At 37.7% G+C, this 20,911-nt stretch overlaps 1 protein-coding gene across 5 annotated transcripts in view; it reads right to left on the bottom strand.

Annotated features, from left to right (window-relative positions):
- LOC149530413 (exosome complex component RRP45A-like) overlaps positions 1-19,872 on the bottom strand; it is a 68,851-nt gene extending 48,979 nt beyond the window's left edge. For 4 of the 5 annotated variants that reach the window (XM_089811659.1, XM_089811657.1, XM_089811655.1 and 1 more), the window contains exons 1-6: positions 19,480-19,872; positions 19,115-19,324; positions 18,591-18,686; positions 18,354-18,468; positions 18,145-18,225; positions 17,819-18,007 (exon numbers count right to left, since the gene is read on the bottom strand). In XM_089811659.1, the coding sequence (XP_089667785.1) occupies positions 17,819-18,007; positions 18,145-18,225; positions 18,354-18,468; positions 18,591-18,686; positions 19,115-19,324; positions 19,480-19,607 (819 nt within the window). In that variant the 5' untranslated portion in view covers positions 19,608-19,872. The remainder of the gene's footprint in view (positions 1-17,818; positions 18,008-18,144; positions 18,226-18,353; positions 18,469-18,590; positions 18,687-19,114; positions 19,325-19,479) is intronic. The other variant, XM_089811658.1, reaches the window with a different exon arrangement.
- Between the last annotated feature and the right edge of the window lie 1,039 nt (positions 19,873-20,911).

Raw genomic sequence — 20,911 nt, 5'->3', positions numbered from 1 at the left:
TTCAAAATCCCAAAGCCTATAACCAAATTCATCAATGCCATATCCAACAAATACACATTTCTTTGACTTAGCTTCCATCTTGGTTCTATTTTTAGAATCTAAATGTGCAAATGCTTCACAACCGAAGATTTTAAGAAAAGAATAACTCACCTTCTTACCAGTCCATGCTTCCTTTGGAATACCACGGCCCAAAGGAGTAGAAGGACCTTTATTAATCAAATATACAGCAGTATTAATAGCCTTCGCCGACATGTTTAAGGGCAGCCCAACATGCAACCTCATGCTCCTTGCACGCTCCATTATTGTCTTGTTCATGCGTTCAGCTACTCCATTTTCCTATGGAGTCCTTGGAACAATTTTCTATCTACGAATACCATTATAGGAACAATAATCTTCACATTCTTTACTGCAATACTCACCACCATTATCAAATCTGAGACATTTTAGCTTTTGAACAATCTCATTCTCAACCAAGCATTTCCATTTCTTAAAAGTTCGAAATACATCAGATTTTTTTCTAATGAATATTTTTCTAGTTGTATTATCAATAAATGTAACATAATAATGAGAGCCACCAAGGGAAGATACCTGAATTAATCCCCATACATCTATATGCACAAGCTCTAATTTCTGATCTTTCTTTTCCTTCCTACTCTTCACAAAATTAACTCTCTTTTTCATTTTTCATGCATACAACTTTCACAGAAATCCATATTGACACATTTCAAACTTGATAAAACTTTCTTTGAATGAGGTAATTTCATACCTTTCTCACTCATGCCCAAGTCTATTGTGTCATAGCACTGTATCAGAATCTACAACAATTGTTTGTTCTCCCTGCTCAACTGTAACAATTGTTCCTGAACATTCATTTTTCTTTGAAACAATTAAAGTAGAAGGAACAGTATGACCTATACAAAGATATAAAGTGCCTATTTTCACATTTTTTGCTCTACAACGAAACCTTTTAAAATCTTCCAATTTTTATCATTAAAAGTAACTATGCAACCCTCATCACCAAGTTACCCTGCTGAAATTAAATTTCTACTCAGCCTTAGAATATGTTTTACCTCATGTAGTAGCCAATGATTCCCATTCTGCAACTTAATCTTAACTTTTCTCTTTCCAACAATCTGACAGGGTTCATTATCCCCCAAATAAACAAGCCCAAAATCCCCTTGGACATATTCAATAAAATAACCTCTATGGGGTGTAACATGAAATGAAGCCCCAAAATGTAAAACCCAAGTATCATCAACACTTTCTAAAGAAAGAAGCAAAGCATCCTCTTCGGATTTGTTACTTACCACATTTGTGTCCTTGTTCCCTTCGGTTTTATCTCCTTCATTGTTCTTTCGAGTCCAGCAATCTTTCTTCTTATGCCCTGGTTTCCTACAGTACCAACGATCTCTTGGTCCTCTAGATTAAGACCTCTTTCCCTTCGATTTTCCTCTTGATTTTCCACAATTTCCAGAATTACTTCCTCTCTCAGTCGTATGGCCTTTGCTTTGTGCATTCAAAGCACTTCCTTATGTAGATCCACATCAGGTTTTCTTACGAGTTTCCTCACTTAGAATAACACCAATCACATCATCAAATTTATGGTATTAGATCCAAAAATAGAATTAATCATAGCCATTACCAAGTCATTCCAGCTTTCTGGCAAAGAACACAAAATCAAGAAAGCCCTAATTTCTTCATCAAAATTGACATTCACAGAAGATAACTAACAAATAACCATATTAAACTCGTTTAAATGATCTGCAACAAATCCACCTTCTAACATCTTCATATTAAATAAACACTTCATGAGAAACACTTTGTTTGAAATAGGGGGCTTTTCATATAGTTTCGCTAGGGTTTGCATAAAAAAAAATTTCGTCTTCGCTTTTGTAATGTTAAATGTCATTGATGGTGCCAAGCATAATCGAATACTTCCAAGTGTCTTTCTGTCTAAAATATCGCAGTCCTCATCTGTCATAGTTCTCTGCTTCTTGGTTTTTCCTTCCAATGGCTTCCATAAATTCTTCTGATAAAGATAGTTTTCCATTTGCATTTTTCATAACTGAAAGTTCTACCCATTAAACTTCTCAACCTTCAGCTTACCCTCATCTATCATTGCTCTCACTCAACTGTGAGACCTTCCTGCAAAGGATAGCTTAAAAAAACAATGACAGTCTAGGCTTAAAAAAAAAAGAACCGTCTGGCTCTAATACCGCTTGTTAAGATTAACCACAGACAGAAATAACAATCACATGCAAATATAACCAATATCAAAAAATAATAAATCGCACCGAAGAGAACACAAGACACAAGGATTTAACATGGTTCACCCAATCTTTGGGCTACATCCACCAACAAGTCCAATATTATTATTATCCAATGATTACAATCTAAAATCTTTTACAGTTCAATACCGCCGCAAGAAGCTACAATCTCATCATACATTATGCAATCCCTAACCCTAAGCCATTTTATACAAGCTTTTGTCGCTTACAAAATTAGGGCTAGAATAAGTCATCGAATAGAAAAATAGCAGTCGACGCCCTTTACAATAGTAGGGTCATTTTTTGCTTAAAACTCCCGCGGGCGCATTGCCCCTCGACCCCACCTTGTACTGTGACAGGAAGCGCACCTAAGGTGCTGCCCTAGGACCCCGCAAGGGGCGTTACCCCTTGACCCCATCTTGGGGGCACTACCCCCAAACCCCCATAGAAATAATAAAGAGAGAAACCATGCCGAATAAACCCCCGAGTCTAATTAGGCTCCACATCACAACACAAAAGACTCATATTAAATTTAAAAATCAGCAATGCACCTCATTGTGGACCACCAACCCTCATCAAGAATCTTTTGCTTCACCGTGTTTCCTTCAGAGAACTTAGAATCAGACCCTCGTTCCCACTCTGGATTCACCACCATCAATTGGAGGGCCTCATGCACCTCAATCATCCTCTCCATCAAAATGAAGTATGTGCAATACCCATATAAACAATTATAAATTAAAATGAAGTTAAATATTAATGATTAAAAACATCACATGTAAGTTTGTAACAATTATATATAAAAATAAACTTAATGTAAACTATGATTAAAATTGGTATACCTTGTCTCGGCTGGTTTGAGGAACTCCTCCTTAGAAAAGGAGCTAAATAGAGCAAGTGAAGTGTGGTGGTTGCATATAAACATTTGCTCTTCTATAGCTTTTAATGCCACATGTTTCACCCATTCAATCTTCTCTATGTCCTTCAATGCATTGTTCAATGTATGAACACAACAAGGGGTCCAAAAGATGTGCCTATAAGCACCCTCTATTATCAAACCGGTTGATTTACACACAAGTGCAAAATTTATGATAACCTATACTACACTAGCCGACCCAACCTCCTCTATGGCATCTCTCAAAATGAACAGGGATTTTGCATCCTTCTTCTTTCCTGAGCAATCTATGGCTTTCAAAAAATAAAAGCCAGCTGGGGATGTGACAATAATATTGATGAGTAGCCGATGTCTAAAATCGGTCCACCCATCCATCACAATTGAGCAGCCCGTCCTAACCCAAGTTCGTTTCATATCCTCAAACAACAAAACAACCTTAGAGTACTCTCCATCTAGGATGATAGTTCGTAGCTTATGCTCACCAAAGGGTACAAATGAGGGATTCATATTCAATATATCTTTCACCATTTGTTTAAAATAAGTGGAACAGGCTAACTGATATGGGATACTATTAGCAACAAAGAATCTACCAATGGATGCCTCACACTTTTCCTTTGCCTATACATTAAACATACTTTCCATCGAGCCCTTCTCACCACTATTCATCTTCCTCTTCCCTCTGGACTCAATAGGGCTGCCACTAGTACCAATGGCAAAGGACATATGCCTAAATGATTGTGACTGAATAGATAGTGATGTCACTGTCAAATTTTGACCCTCCATTTCAACCTCTAAGTGCAATCTTTGGCATTCTAATCTTTGTTCATCAATCAAGTTAGGAAAAACTTTGACTCTGTGGCATGCAACACCTAAAACATGTGACTTCACTCTTGTATAGCTAACCCTAAAATCATCAAGATAAACATAGCAATCCCACACCCTAGTCCCTCCTACATTCTAGGTGTAACAAATTGGAGAAGAGGTTTTTTCCTATTGAAACGACTCTTTGCAAAATCCTTCATGATGGTGGAAGGGCATTTAAACAAATCTGATTTAGGATCAGCTCTTTTCCTAGTCCCACTACTAGCAATATCACCCCCAACCACATTTTCTTCCTCATCGCCACTACTACTAGTACTTCCACATCTGCTCATTGTGCTTTGTTTTGAGATTTAAATATGCAATGGAAATATGAGCTGAAACAATGAAAACAATCAAATCAAACCAAACTTTTCAAGCTGCAAATCTACTTAAAAAATGGAAAATGGAAGCATAGAGAGTTTCATACTTACTTGGTGCACAATAGAAGAAGCTCAAACCCTACTCAAGTTCTTGGAAGCAAAACAATCACCTCCTCTTCTTGCAAAATGAAAACCCCAACCAGCTGCAACACACTCCAACTTCACAAGCAAAACCAAACAAATGACAAAACAACCATAATGTGGTCTTTTTTACCTTTTAGGGCATTTGGAAGGGTGAGGCCCACCTAGGCAACCAAGTTGGAATGATTTTTTTTTTTTTTTTTTTTTTGCATTGCGAAAATCGGGGACGGTTAGTCGTCTCCAATACAGTCGAGAGACATTTAGACGTCCCCTTTCCCTACGGGGGACAGCTTGTCATCCCCTTTTTTTCACCCAAGCGTCCTCAACTAGCGGGGACGTCTCCTAGCAACTTTGCAAATATAGGGACAGCAGGGGGATGTCCCATACCCATCCCCTTCCCGTGGACGTCCTCGTCTCGGAAACTTGGATTTCTTAGGTGGGGACACATCCTTGGGGTACATAGGCTCCAGGCCATTAACTTGTTGATTTGAGATCGCTGGCGGCTGCCCAGGTTAAGCATTATGTTTTCTTTTTGCGAACCTAGCTTTTCTTTGATTTTTGCTCTAGTTGTAGTTATGTATTGCCACCTCAGCTTTCTCAGCTTCTATGCCTTCTACAATTGCTTATGACTTTTCAGTCTTCAGGAGTGTGCCCCTTAGAACCCAAAAGTATTTTATCAAAAAAATAACCAAACATATTGTGCCTATAGTAGCATACCCTCTTTCTCCTACAGTGTGTGATACTTGTTCCTTATTGGAGTGTCGTACACATTGAGAAGAGTTCGTTGAGCATATGAGAAGCGCATCCATGGTTACATCTCTTCCCATGCTTTCTTTTCAAGAATTCTTTCAAAATTGAGAATATAGATGCAGATCTGGCCATGACATGGAATAGTAGATTGATTTGATGTCATTGAGCCTTCTTTAGTTGTCATGTTCACAGACAATGCCATACTGTTCCAGTTGTCAGGAATGGAAACAGAAATAGGAAATATAATTTCCCATGAACCCCTGAAAATAGAACAGCATGGAAACATCTGTACAGAGAATATTAGAAAATAAAATACCTATAATATTAATATTAAAAAAGCATATAAATCTGATATCATCCTCTGAGGCTTCACAGTCAGAAATCTCATCTCACCCCTCAGCAAATACAAAATATTGCATCTCCAATAACACAGCATCAAATTACTCTCAGCCTTTGGGGGTATAAGTTTTCCACAGTCCATAGCTTGGTATGAAACTTTTTTTGGATACAACCGTGTGCTTTTTTATTAAATATTTTCTCTCGCACTCAGTGATCCGTCATCAGGAAGAGGAAAGGTTATTCAGCAACAACACATTATTCAAATCAGCACCAATTCAACTGAAACTTTTTTGTGAGAATCTTTTATTTCTAGGGGTTTTTTACACATTTTGTTCTTCGAGTTTGGATAACTGTAGATACAGGTGTTAATGGCATGTTATGAGAAAGGATGGGTTTAGATTAGCTAGAATAAAGAGTTATTTTCATTGATTTGTTTTGCCCCCAAAACCATTCTAGATAAAACTCCTAATCAAGTTCTCTCTAGAAACATGTTGGAAATAGCAGCAATGAAATCTCCAGAATATATCCAGACATACCTCGTTGTTTCCAATTAGTTTGGAAATGTTTTGGGGGCATTACTCAATCTGTTTCCAATTCAGAAACCATAAAATGTCATAACAGAGGCCCATGTGCTGTTTCTTACAACTGAGCTCACTGTATTGGTTACTGTTGTGAGGTTTCACAACATCACACCATCATTGATGGGGATCCCCTTTTTTGTTTTCACCATGACTACTGTACTAGTTCAGTTGTAGAGAGTTTGGTATAAGGCTGAGGTGTGAGAGATTGGCCTTGAGGTTGAGTGTGAAAATTAAAAGACATAAATTGCCTAAGTATTGAAGTGGGCTTGGCTTAAGTCTAGGAGATGGAACAAAATAGAGTGATGTAAACAGAAGAGCTAAATTTGCCTAGGTATAAATATTTGGAGATGAGACTTGTTTTCCTACCCATGAAAATTTTGCTTCATCTTGGAGCTGGGACTTGATTTCCTACCCATAAAAATTTCGTCTCATCTTAGAGCTGGGACTTGATTTTCTACCCATGTAATTTTCATCTCATCTTGGAGCTGAGCCTTCTTTTTTTGCCTCTATTTTGTGTCTCATCTTGGGGCTGAGCCCTCTTTTCCTTACCATGAAATTTGTGTCTCATCTCAACACCAAGCCTTTTTTTTAATACATCTAAATTATCATCTCATTTCAAGTCTGATCTAGGAGGCTTTGTCTCATCTCATGCCTTGAAATTGCAACCCAGTTCTAGAGAGATGAGCCTTGCACCTTGACATATCAAAGTGAAGCCTTCAAATTTGTAGCAAAGAGCAAGCATGTAGCCCTTTATGTGGCGTTAGGACCTCGGTTTGGCTGCAGGCCTAACATTGACCCAAGCTGAGCCCTAATTAAGCCCTCAAACTCATCATATAGATCAAATTGGGCCCAGATTTAAGTGGGCTGGGCATTACTTTAATTTGGTGCCTCAAAGCTCGTTACTTTCATCACAAAATTCAAGAGGTTGTCAAGTCCTAATGGCATCGGTTAAGGCCAGAAAACAGTTCAGGCCTTGTAAGTGACGCAAAAGTGGATTAAAATGGCTCCCAATCCCACTCAATATGTGGTGACTTGCTTCAGGGATTAGGCCAGGTGTAAATCACATTGACTAGGGCCTCAAATTGTGTCCATTTGGACCCAAAATTAAGCCAAATCTGGGCATTAATTTAGACCAAACCCAGCCCTATGTGTAACACGGGGTTGAAATCTTCCTTTCAGATTTAAAGCAAACTTAATTGAGCCTTGATTCCATAGCATATGGCATTGGAAAGGGAGAGTGATTCTCCCAAGTATGCAATGTGTGGAGTAATGGGCTCAACTTCAATGCAATCAACCCCCTAAAGGATGTGATGTCTGGGCCTACATGGCCTTAACATGAACTTAACTCGAATTGGGGCCTAATATATATGAAAAGTGTGGCTTTATAGGCTGGAAATTAATGCCCAAATTGGTGCAAAACTCGAGGTAACAGTATTAATTAAATGTAAATCTGAGTTAGTTGATGAGGCACATGGATCTAAAGCAGTTTTAATATGCCTAATATAGGAAATGTGTGGCCTTTTTGGGTCCCACACTTGATAAACTTGGCACAAAACTCAAAACAAAGATGAAAACAAACAATTTAACACTATTTTGGCACTAAATTCGAGATTGTTTTAATAATATTGGAAGTTATAAAGTCCAGATCTGGGCATTAAATTTGGCATATGGTTTGTTTGTATAATGAAAGTGAATTAAATGTCACACGATCTCAGTTCAAAATTCGGGACAAGTTGTTTTAGCAATCATTTAAAATTTAATTGGCACAAACTCCGTTGCAAGACCTTTGGCAATTCAAATTTTGCCTCGAGTTTAACCATAGAGGCTTTGTATTTAATGACCATTTGAAATTGAGGAGAGGGATTGGATTTAATGTCATGGCCGGGAATTAAATGCTAATGTAAGTGCAATTTGATGGAAAATCGCAAACCATCCCCTATATAAATCAAGTTTCTCAGTAATTTAGAGATCATTTTAATGGCAAGCAAAGGTAAACTGGAAGCTAAATTTCAAATTGCAACTGGTAATTGAAGGGAATTTTTATGATTAACACCTACAGCAGGGGTTTGATCCATGTTTTTTATGTATATCTGCAATAGAGGGCCAGCTAACACATTTCAGTCTTTCAACACTGAGCTACAGGCAACCTTCATCAAGGAGACTTCATTTCAAAGCATTCAAATTCTGATTTTTATCTTTGAGACTCTTCAAACGATGAATTTAACTTTGTTGCAAGTTTGAAAACTGTTATAATTCCACACAATCACATCCTGGTTCAGGCATAGGGGCTGACATCACATCACTCTGATCACATCAGATGTTTTAGACGTCAAGAAAAGGGTTGATTCCACTTGTTATCTTCAGCTTTTGGCCTATATACCAGATCTGATGTAGCATTTTAATCACATCTTGGGCTAGATATAAGCAAAATGGCAGTTAGCATTTCTAGCAATAGGACCCTTAGCATCAGGCAAGAGCCTACAGCACAACGGTAAATTGTGAGCCTCTCATATGGGAGGTCTTGGGTGCGAATATACTTGAGCATAACACATTATAACAATTAATTTCAACAAATAATAATAAATAATCTAGGCTTCAGCCGATTACCTATCAAAAAAAAAAAAGGCCCCTTAGCATAAAAAAAATCAACTTTAGGAGTCTAGTGAGCATCATTAACCCAAATTAGATACAGATAACAAAGATTCTGATTTTAATGGCTTGACTTGCATTAACCTTTAATTTTGAAATTCAGATACAATTAGGAGTGAAATACAATTCTGATTGTCTTTAATTGCAGGCTGATGGTTCGTGATCAAGAATGGGAAGGATCTCCAAGACATCAAGCATTGAAAGAGAAGATCCAAATCTAAGAAGACAACTTGGAAAATCAGAGCATTAATGGTATGCACACCCTCCATCATCACACCAACAAAGATGTGGCATTGGAAAGAAGGTTGGGCTGAAATCCATTCATTGTAACAACTTAGAAGAGCAAGAAAGAGACTCTAAGCCAAAAAAGATGAAGAAATTTCGAAGGATGAAGCAATTGAGAGCATGAGCCTTTACAAATAGAGGAGTAAAAAATGATCTCTCCTCAACAAGTAAGGGTATTTATCAAGTTTAAAGGATAAACTTGCTGAGGTGGCAGCTGGTATCCTCAATCAATAAAAACATGCCAAGCATCACGCATAGGCAACTTGAGGAGATTATGTCCAGATTCATTGAATGTGAAAGAGAATGAGGATAAGGAACACATTTTCCAAGGTGATGAGGTGACATTGTCTACAGTGGACTCTCTTCTCATTGGTCCACATGTCATTCATCCTTATCTAGATGTTAAGGATTTGAAGACCCATGAAAGCACTATAATTTTCTAATTGGCCCACATGATGATGCCTAATTGTAATTGGGTAGACATTAAGTATTTGTAGCAGGCAGTCATGAAAACCCTAGTTAGGGCTTATGTGGATTAATTTTGGCCCTTGATTCCAAATCAATCTTGGCCACTCATTGAACTGAGGACTACTATAAAAGGTCAAGACCTCCTCATTTGTAGCTCATTAGTTATAGAGTAGAGCAAAAGGGGTTGTGTTGGAGAATTGTTGAAAAGATAATACCAAATTTGTTCTACTTATCATTGGTGTATTTTTTAATGGTGATAATTGTGATCAAGTTTGTGTTATTGCATGGTTGCCTTCATCATTGTTTAGAATAGTTTTCGTTTCAAGTTGTTGAGATAAAGTGGAATAGAATTAGCTTCAAGTAGTTAGTTGAATGAGAGCGACAGTGAATGTTCACTTGCATGACTCGAACCAATCCAGGCCACTAGCTTCTTTTGCTGATTCTAATTATTACTTCGTTTGGTTAACCCAATGAATGATAACACTCAACTTCAATAAACATTGAATCCTTTGTTTGCAGTGTGCACCAACTTGGTGGGATTAAGAAGGAAGTATTGATTTGAAAACCTTCAACTATACCTTAGAAGCTTGCACTAGGTGAGTCAAGTCGCTAACAAAGCTCCATCTAGTAGAGTCCTAGTCATTCACAAGTGCTTGCATTCATACTCAGGAGTAGGATCATGAATCAAGTTAAGTTTAAGTTGAGAAGATCAAGAGTTTGAAATTCAAAAGGATAATATATTTATTATGAAGTAATTGGAAAATATTTGTGTGCTATTAACAGAGACTGAGAGGTCTACATATACAAAAGAATAAAACGATGTTTCCTTAGGAAACGATCGTAAAGAATAGAAACATTCTATTCTAACTAAAATAATGCTAAAAAAGCTAACATATAACTACAACTAACTAAATATTAGAAACATTCTACTATTTACAATAGATTACAAATAGATTACCATTAACTAATAATAGACGTTCATCTATTATCGTAATACCCTCCCTTAATGGTTAATCTATCTACAACACCAAGTTGTCCTCTGAATTTGACAAACTTATCAAGACCAAAAGGCTTGGTGAGAATGTCTACAATTTGATCTATGGTAGGAACATAGTGCGAATCTATTGTCCCGTCTCCAACCGTCGTATGTAGTGACAATGAACATCCACATGCTTGGTTCGTTCATGGAAGACTGAATTTTGGGCTAACTTGATAGCGCATATGTTATCAACAAATAGAGTAGTCAATCCTACTAGTGACATCTACATATCCTCCAAGCATCCGACGAAGCCAAATAGCTTCACATCCTACCTTAACAGTCCCTCTGTATTCGACCTCTGTAGAGGAGAGAGAAATTCTGCTTCTTACTAGTCCATGTGATGGCACCGGATCCCAAACTTAACACATATCTAGAAGTTGACTTTTTATCGCCAGCAAAGCCTGCCCAATTTGAATCTGTGAACGCACACAGTCTAGGATTAGAACTTCGAGAGTAAAGAAGTCCATACTCTGAAGTGCCCTTCACATAACGAAGCCCACACTTTGCGCTCATCCAATGATCAGCCTTGGGCGCTATTATAAAGCGTGAGATGTGGCTAACTGCAAAGCTGATGTCAGGCCTAGTAGCAGAGAGGTAGATGAGGCTGCTCGCTAGTTGCCTAAATGTAGTGTCATCAAAGGGAGGAGAATCAGACTTGGCTGATAACTTGAGACTTTTCTCCATGGGTGTAGATGCAAGCTTGCAATCCTGCATATGGAATTTGTCTAACAGAGCCCTGGCATTTGGACTGAGAGATGAATATACCAAAAGACTATTGCCAAACCTCAACACCTAGGCATTAATGCATGAGCCCAAGGTCAGTCATATCAAAAGACTGGCATAAATTCTGCTTGATTCCTTGAATCAAAGATGTCAAACTATCAGTGATGATCAAATCATCCACATAAATAACCAGAAGAATGATGTCACTGTCAGTAGTTTTGATGTACAAATTTGAGTCTGAAGAACTCCTCTTGAAGCCCTGATCATTGAAGTACTTATTAATTTTTATGTACCATGCCCGAGGGGCCTGCTTCAAGCCATAGAGACCTTTCACCAGTTTGAGAACCTGGTGGTCTTTACCAGCAACCTTCAAACTAGAAGGCTACGTCATGTAGACCTCTTCATAGAGATCACCATTCAAGAAAGCACTCTTGACGTCCATCCAATGGACCTTCTAGTCAAACTGTGCTACCATGGCTAGAACTAATCCTATAGTGCTCATCCTTGCAGTAGGAGCAAAGGTCTCCTCATCATCAATGCCCTAACGTTGAGAAAAGCCCTTCGCAACTAAACGAGCTTTGTATTTATCCAAAGTACCATCATATTTGTATTTGATTTTGTAAACCCATTTGCAGTCAATGGGTTTCTTTACTAGTGGAAGATCAGAAAATACCCAAGTGTTATTCTTCAGCAAGCTCTAGTGTTCAGATGTCATGGTTTGTTCCCACTTTGGAATTCCTTTAACCTCAAAATAGGTTTGAGGTTCAAACACACTGTGAATGTTGGCCATGAGAGCAAAGTTAACAGTCTCTGTAGGTTTGCTCTTTTTCCAAGCAGTTCTCCAATCAATGAGCTCATTATCACAAAGATCAAAAGGGTCTTAGCCCACCACTTAGGCCAGAGAGGATAACAACCAACGTTAGTATCTGGAGATGCTTGGTGATTGGGTTCCTCATCAAAAGAATCTGGATCAAACTCGGGTGAAAAATCTACAAATCGAGGTGCTCCTACAGGAGAAGCTAGAGGTGTTTGTACAGGGATCACTAGTATAACTGGAGCTACTAGAGCCCTTTCATCAAGTGGATCTAATGGAAGCCTAACTCCCAAATCATGAGCCTTCATAGGCTAGTCTGCTAGATCAAGAATAGGAGAAACAAGCATGAATGGTCCTCGTTGCTCATCAAAGACTACATCACGACTGTTTAAGAGATGTATCAGTGTCAATCAAGCAGTAGGCTTTGTGAAGACTATTGTATCCAACAAGCATGAGTTTCTGGCTTTTGGCATCGAACTTGGTGTGTGACGCATCAGGGATCCAAACAAAAGCAAGGGAGGGAAAAACCTTCAAGTGACTGATTCTGGGCTTGCGACCTAACTAAGCCTCTTCCAAAAATTTACCTTTGACTGCCATTGTGGGTGACCAGTTCAAAAGATAAACTGCAATGTTAACTGCTTCTGCCTAGAACTTCTTCAGAATATTTTGAGCATGGATCGAGCCATCTCGGTGGTTGTTCTGTTCCAACATTCAACGACATTGTTCAGTTGTGGTCTGTGGGGTGTGGTTAACTAGCGTTTGATGCCATGAGTATCCAAGAAGTTAGAGAAATCATTAGAACAAAATTCCCCCCCCATTGTCTGATCTAAGAGTAATAATAGATTCCCCAGACTCTTTTTCAACTAAAGGTTTAAACTTCTGAAATACAGGAAATGCATATGATTTCTTTTTAAGGAAATACACCCACATTTTTCTACTAAAATCATCAACAAATAACAGAAAATACCTGGACCCAAGAACAAGAGTGGTCATAGGGCCACAGATATTGGCATGAACAAGCTAAAGTACCTGAGAACCTCACCACGAATCGCTTGTGAAAGGTGTACAATGTTGCTTTCCAGCCTAGCATGCATCACAATCTCCAAGCTGCTAAGTCTGAATCTCTGGCAATCCAAGGACAAGCTCTTCCCGAGCAAGCTAAGAGAGATAACACACATTTAAGTGCCCATACCACTGATGCCAAAGTGTGCTAACAGAAGACCACCGAGCAGCCATAGCTAAGTCCCGAGAATCACCAAAATCAGTAAGTCGAAAAAGACCATCGTTCTCAAGACCCATTGCAACAGTAGATTGAGTCGCCCGATCAGTGATAATACACTGATGTGAACTGAAAGTGACATTCAAATGTGGGGAATGTCATAGTAACTGACTGACTAAGAGTAGATTTAGTTCCATCCTTGGAACATAGGACACATCAAGGAAAATGAGACTCCTCCCATCAAACTTAATCTGAATGTTGCCTTTGCCGACAACGGTGTACTCTTCTCCACCACCAAAAATAATAGAATATGAATAACGTTGGTAGTCAATAAACCAGTCTCTGCAATGAGTGAAATGACAAGAGGCACCTGAATCAATGTACGAGGCAAACGACTTCACATGATCTACAGGTCTTTTAGCCATGAAGACGTAAAAGGCAAATTTTGTCTACTCAGTGTGCTCTACACTGTTCACTTTGGGTTGTGAACCTGATTGCTTAGATTGGGCAGCTAAGCGCTTCCGACATTCAACCTTCATGTGACCAAACTTGTGGCAATAGTTGCATTGAATGTTTTTCTTTCGGGAGTTGTCTGAAGCTGGAGTAGAAGACTTCTGCTAAGACAAGTGTTGAAACTCGCCTTTATCCTTCTAAAAGGATTTAGCAGCAAAGGCTTGCTCTATGAAGGTGGAGCTGGAGCTACTACCAAACTATTGTTTCCACTAATCTTGTTGAAGTAAAAGTGTGTAGAGATCAGTGAACTTCGTATCAACACCAGAAGACGTGATGTTGAGAGTCTCGAAATGCTCATAGGACTTTGGTAAACTCCGAAGAGTGATAACCACAATGTCCTCCTCCATCTTGCAACCAATGGCAAGCAACTGATCATAGATTTCCTAAATCCTATTCAAGTGAGCCTGGAACGAGGTTCGCTCATTATGATAATAGAAAACAGGGTGTTCTTCAAGAAGAAAGCTCTACTTTTGTCGTGAAGACCTTTGAGATGTGTCATATCTCAGCAGTTGTCTTGCCGGATAGAATCTAAGAGACCTGATCATCAGCCACGAATAATTTGAGAAGCATCACCACCTCTTGATTATTCAGATCTCATGTATCTTGATCAGTACTAGGAGTAGATGTATCCTGATCAAAACTAGGAGTAGTTGGATGCTTCGTAACACCCAGAACAATTTGATCGGTATTTCGATATTCAAAAATTGCTATGATCCACTACTTCCAAGTGCCATAACTTCAACCACTGAATTTTGAGTTGTGTTTGAGGAGAATGTTTGTCAAAGATGCCATGGCACGTTTTTCAATGGAAAAACGTAAAAATCTGTGAAGGCACATTTTTCAAGGCAAAAAAATGAAGACACGAAAAATTTGAAGGATGACCTAGAAGAGAGCTCAAAAAACCTAGAAAGAATGTTGTTGGTTTCTAGATCCGCTAGCTTAAAAATTGGGGCACGAAAATCAAGGCACCCAAAAAAACAGACAACTGAGTTGAGCTCTCGAAAAATAGCCTACTAATTTGGAATCCAAAAAAATTCGAGCTCAAAAATTAGGGTTTTCAAAGAAAACCCTAGTCGACGACTATGAAGGCAAAAAAGAGCAGAAAAAATGGCAATTTGATGGAGATAACGGCTGATTTTTCACAAGGACCGGTGTGGCTTGTTGAGGCATTACTAGAGTTTGCAAAGACGTCAAGAAAACAACCCTAAATGTGCTCAAGAAATTGTATAGAAATTCGCAAGTTGTAGGCCGAAAAAACACAATTTTTGCAAAGGCGATTTGCAACGAAAATCGTGAGCAATATTGTTGAATAGCAGATGATTTCTGGATGCCGTAGTTGCAAAAAGATCGTGAACTCCCTGAAGATTTCAGACGCAATTTTTAGGTTGTGATTTGCCAAAAAATTAGCAAGACATTTGGTCGCGATTTACAAATATTGGGATCAAAAAACCCTTGCCGAACTTTGGTTGCTTGAAGCAAGTAATTTAAGGTAGAATTAATTACGAAAATAAAGATCCAAAAATCTCAATAAGAAATTATTATTTTCGAAAAAAATTCAACCTTGCTCTGATACCATATTACGAAGTAATTGGAAAATATTTTCTTGTTATTAACAGAGACCGAGAGGTCTATATATACAAAAGAATAAAACGATGTTTCCTTAGGAATCAATCGTAAAGAATAGAAACATTCTAAACTAGCTAAAAAAGCTAAAAAAGCTAACAAATAACTACAGCTAACTAAATATTAGAAACATTCTAAAATTTAAAATAGATTACAAATAGATTACCATTAACTAATAATAGACGCTTATCTATTATCGTAATAATATTTTCATTGCACATTTTGAAGCCAGTCACCAGAGAACTAGAGAAACAACATATATGAACATTTCTTGTTTTGCAAGGAGGAATGGCGAAACCCCAAGGAACAAGAGAGACGTGAGGATAGTTGATAAAGAATGAAAAGAGAGGATTCAACCCCAAACCCAAAATCATGTCAAAGTGGGCACAAATTGGAGATACAAACCTTGGCAGCCTCGATTTGAAAGAGTTCAATTGGAAAAAGTTTGGATACAAAGATCATCAACCAACACACTTGGCCACTAGGATCATGAGAAGTGGAATAGTTGTTGCCTAAGTCACAAGGTTCTAATTTGAATTCGAGTTCGTTGATCATAAAATTCAAATGAAGTTCGGTAAAGGCAATAATTTGGAAAAAAATCAACATTAAATTTAACTTACATAATTTTTTTTATTTTAAATATAAGTAATATATCCACATTATTGTCAAAATAGTGTGATATTGCTAAATAATTAAACAAAACAACTCAATATTATTTAAAAATAAATATATTATTATAATTATATAAATATCAAAAAAATCGGACGAAGTTTGGAAAGGGTAAAAATTTGCTGAAATTTGAACTTCATGGATGAAATTCGGCATATCCTGTGACTTAGGTTGTTGCAGCTGGTTTCACTTCTACCTTTCAGCATCCAGAGTTGATCGTACCATCATTTCAACTAAGCGGGTGTCAATGATCTTACTTTGCAAGCTTAGCATGAGAGATGACCTTATATCAAGAGGATTGAGTAGTTGATGTTTCATCTCAAAACAATGAGCATTTGATTTTCCATGTTGTAGTGGAACAAAACTCACATCGACGGTTACCAGCCAGCTCTTCGGGTCAGTCTTGTTTGAGGGCTAAGAGGTGTACCAAGAACAACCTCATTTCAGTTTCATTTGGCCAAATTTGTTCCTTGTGCTTGTATGCTGTATTCCTAAGTGCTTATTTGGAGTGGTATGTAGATGCATTGCTTATAGGCTTGTAGCCTTGTACAATGCAATAATGTAACTGCTCCAAAATAATTATACCATTGATCTGACCTGTAGATTTGTTTGCCTTGTTGGCAGGAGATACTTCTCGCAGCAGTAGCTTTGAAAAATATATTGCTCATGGAGTCCAGCTGGTGGCATGACCCCCCACATCCTTTTTCATGACAGACCAACCTTGGGATCTAACTGCATTGTCCAAAAGGCCAACCTTGCATGGCAACCCACATGTTTTTCCATGACGGCACCAACCTTGAGATAACTGCTTTTTCCAAAAGGGAGCTCTAAACCTGTAACAGACCCACTAATTTTAGAGCCCTATTCCCATAAATATAACAAGCACAGCAGAAGATTTAGTTTGAGGTCGGGGCATACTTGGAAGGGGTCATTAGAACTGCCATTCTGCATGACACCTCAGCTATTTTTCTTTCTGAGTACTCATAACAATTTATAGGACTGTTGCTTGAGACAAGGGTAGTTGATGTGCATTTCTTTTAATTTTTCAAACCTACATAATCATTCCTGATGTCCACAATAAAACATGATGAAGTCTGTCATGATCCGCAGCCTAAATCCTTCCAGACACAAAGTTAAAGTCTTGTTCTTCATTGTAGCAGTTGCAAAGGTAAACCATGGCACCTATGTTTGGGTGCCCCTTTGTCCCTAACTATATATCCATTTTTTGTGCCCCATATTTGTTTGGAACAAAAAATGAGGTGCAGATCAGTCTGACCACATTTCAAGTACTAACTCGTTGCTCAACTTAATGAATTTTCCATGGCACCCAGGAAGTTTTCCCTCTCAAAGCCTAATTTCAATAAACTAACAATCATTTCCTAGATTTTGGGCCATCATTGTTCTTATATTGAAAAGTACTCTATTTTTAAGCATAGGCATGCCACCATCTGGAACATCTTAGAGACTGTGCGTGAGTAAACAAATGAATGTGAATACTTGATGTTTTATGTCATAACAGTGTGATTCACAAAAAAAAAAAATCTAGTTCTTCCAACCCTTGGTTTTGTTTGAAGTTGAACGGGTGACTGAAGCTGGTACTGCAGATAAACACTGAAAGAGAATCCACATAAATAGAAAATTGAAAGGAAATAAGAATTCGCTTACACATTCTTTTAGCTTAGCTGTTATGTCAGCTGCTTTCATAGAAGCAACGCGGAAACATCGCATAATTTCACTCTGACTAATTCCTACACCACCTCCTTTTTGAACTGCACATACATCTCCATGTGTGTTCATTGTGATGGTCATTCTTCCACCCATCACTGCTTCTTCTTTGTAGTTTGGATCTAATACCTGCATGAAACTGCAAAATTATAGGAGGACTAAACAGGCTGGCTAATGATTCAACACAAGTTTCACTGGAAGACTAAGGATTGCATATATAAAGGACTTGGAGGCAAAAAGATAAGTTCAGAGTAACATTTACTTACCACCATGTCTCCTTCACCAAAGAAAGCAAATGTCACAGCAATCGGTAGATGATGAATTATAAGTGGCAAAGGTTCTCTAATCTGCCAAATATAGTACCTATCTTAACTGTTGAATAGGAAATTATAAATCACAACTCGCTTCAAAGAAACAGACACAAACTAATACAACCTATAACATTGATAAAATGGCTACTATATAACAAGCAAACCTCTGGTGGATGAATAGTGACTTCCTGGCCATCTTGACCCCCCACACTACACTCAGGCCTACGGAATGACAACAATGCAGCTAATGCAGCAACATTAGTTGCATCCACAAGATTCCTGGAATACTACCCTGATCAGATAACCATTACGAACAATCCATAAAGACAAAAATTCTCAAAAAGTTATCATGATAAATTATGTCGAATATTTTTTATTTCGTCTTTAAAGCAAAAATCTACCCTCCGTTATCCAGGATTATAAGGTCAACCCGTAGCGCCCAAACTGCTTTTCCTGCCAGTATACAGAGTGACTCTGTGTCTATTGCCCGACTTTCCCTGCAGTTTTACACAAATCAGTTAAGAAATAGTTCTGTTTACAAATTCTAGTATAAACATGCACAACCCTGGTGGTAATAATAGGAAAAGTTGAAAAATAACAATGCCTTCATGATAAAATATGCCACCACCTCCTAGCAAACAACCCATAAAAACAAACAACTTGCAAAGCTTACTCCATGAGTCGAAAAATATATTTTCAGGTCAGTAGTATATCAATACATGAAATATGGAAGAAATTGTGCATGCTTACGCGTTAAGCGAAAAACATCAGATAAGTGCAGCAAGCAAAGAAGAGTGACATTGTGAACCCATGACAAGGAAATTAAAAAACCCCAGTCAAATCTAACATTCAATATTGAAAGAGCAGAGAGCCACTGATCAAGAACATAAACAAACCATCATAATGAAATAAGAACAATTATTACCTTAAACCTCGGTCCACTATGCGCCCTAGCTCAACAGCGTATTCCCCAGGACGCCCAACTTCAAAAGTAGGATCAGCCATGGGACTAAACTCAGTAAACACTGTAAGTGTTCCTTCATTGGGTCTGTCACGATAAGGCCGAGTCACCTGTCCTGTCACAGTGCCCATGACATGTGTTTGCCCTAGCTGCACCTCTGCAGCACCATCCTCCCTGGAGTCAGAATACCAACATATAATTTATAAGCTTATACTTTTAATCCAATGTACATATATGACAGCGGATAAGCTTGCAGTTTTATATACATAGTTAGAGAAAAAAAAACCATAGTTGTGGAGACGATGAAAAAGCAGAAACCGTAAACAAACCTGCCAAATTTTATTGACAGTCTGCGGAAATCGAAAGGGCGACGTCCGTCGATTCTTTGTTCTAGTTGTAAAGCCTCTAGGATAAATTTTTTCTCATTCACACTCAACCGAGAGACGTTTGACATCATTTATTTCTTCAGGTTATATTATATCTCAGAACTAGAAAAATGCAAGGCATGGGGAATTCTTCTGTTCGGGAAAATCCTTGTAAGAAATGGAAAAAATGTTGATGATTCGAAGCAACTGCAGTTATTTTCGGCTCTCGCGTTTTATGTGTTGAAGGGAAAATGATTTAAGTGAGCTCAGGCATAAAATGGCCATTCCTACTCTGCTGTAACTTCCCATAAATCCCAAGGTACTCCCAACTTTCTTTCATTTGAAAATTACTTCATTAAAGTGGAGCATTTTAAAACCCTTCTTTAAAAACTAGCCTTCACATAACAAGTTTAAGAGTTCCGAAACCAGGTGTCCATAAAATTATTAACTGCAGATATTCGATACTGCACTTGAATTACTAAATTTTATATTGGAAAACAATGTTAACTAAATTTGTGAAGTCATATTAAAATATATATATTAGAATCATATTAATAATGTTTTATTTGATAAAATTCTAAATTAATATCAATTTTGTAATACAACTAACGTATATATATTTTATATATATAAAATAAGTCGAGAGATATCCTTCTCGAGGCATCTATTTTCATAATCGCATTTTTCGGTGAGCCCAATTTCTAACTAAATAATAATACAATAAATATTATAAAATATTTAAACGATCTATTAAAAATATTTTAAAATTTGGCAAAAGGTTTAAGGTGAAATGGTAGATTGGGATCATCACTAAAAATGATAAAGGTGAAACTTTGGTGTGTGGAGCACAAAGATTACCAAAAAGATCCAATAATGTGGCAAAGATTAAGGCTGCCCCATTGGCAATTTGAATGGGCAAAAAAAATATTTTCAATTAAATTCACCTGCAAGGTGATTCCTTGTTAATAGTTTAGGCTATTCTTAATATTTACAACTGATAATTGAATCCATAAAAGAAGAGTTGGGGATGTTGGAGGATTTCAAAGCGAATCATATTTTATGGGAAGGAAACATGGAAGCAGACTAACTCTTGAAATGGCCATAATCCATTGGAGAAGAAGCAAAAATCAAACTAGAAATTTTAGATTAGTTAATTTAGAGGTTTGTTGACATCATAATATCTTTTTTTTTAAAGGGATTGTAGATTTCAAGTTTAAAAGACTCGCAATGCATGTGATGGATGGATGGATGTGGTTAAATGTCAATTGGCACAATTATACTAGAACAATGAACAAACTTGTTGATTAAGTAAAGTTTTAATAATAAGCGATGTGATTGTAGGAAGGTGGGAGAGGAGTTTTTTGGTTTTCCAAGGAAAAGAAGTGACGACCAATAA

Source organism: Cupressus sempervirens, chromosome 11 (genome assembly GCF_028749045.1).
Source record: "Cupressus sempervirens isolate cs-2001-9-10 chromosome 11, ASM2874904v1, whole genome shotgun sequence".
Taxonomy (NCBI): domain Eukaryota; kingdom Viridiplantae; phylum Streptophyta; class Pinopsida; order Cupressales; family Cupressaceae; genus Cupressus; species Cupressus sempervirens.
The sequence above is the reverse complement of the archived record's forward strand: the minus strand, read 5'-3'. Positions and strand labels throughout refer to the sequence as shown.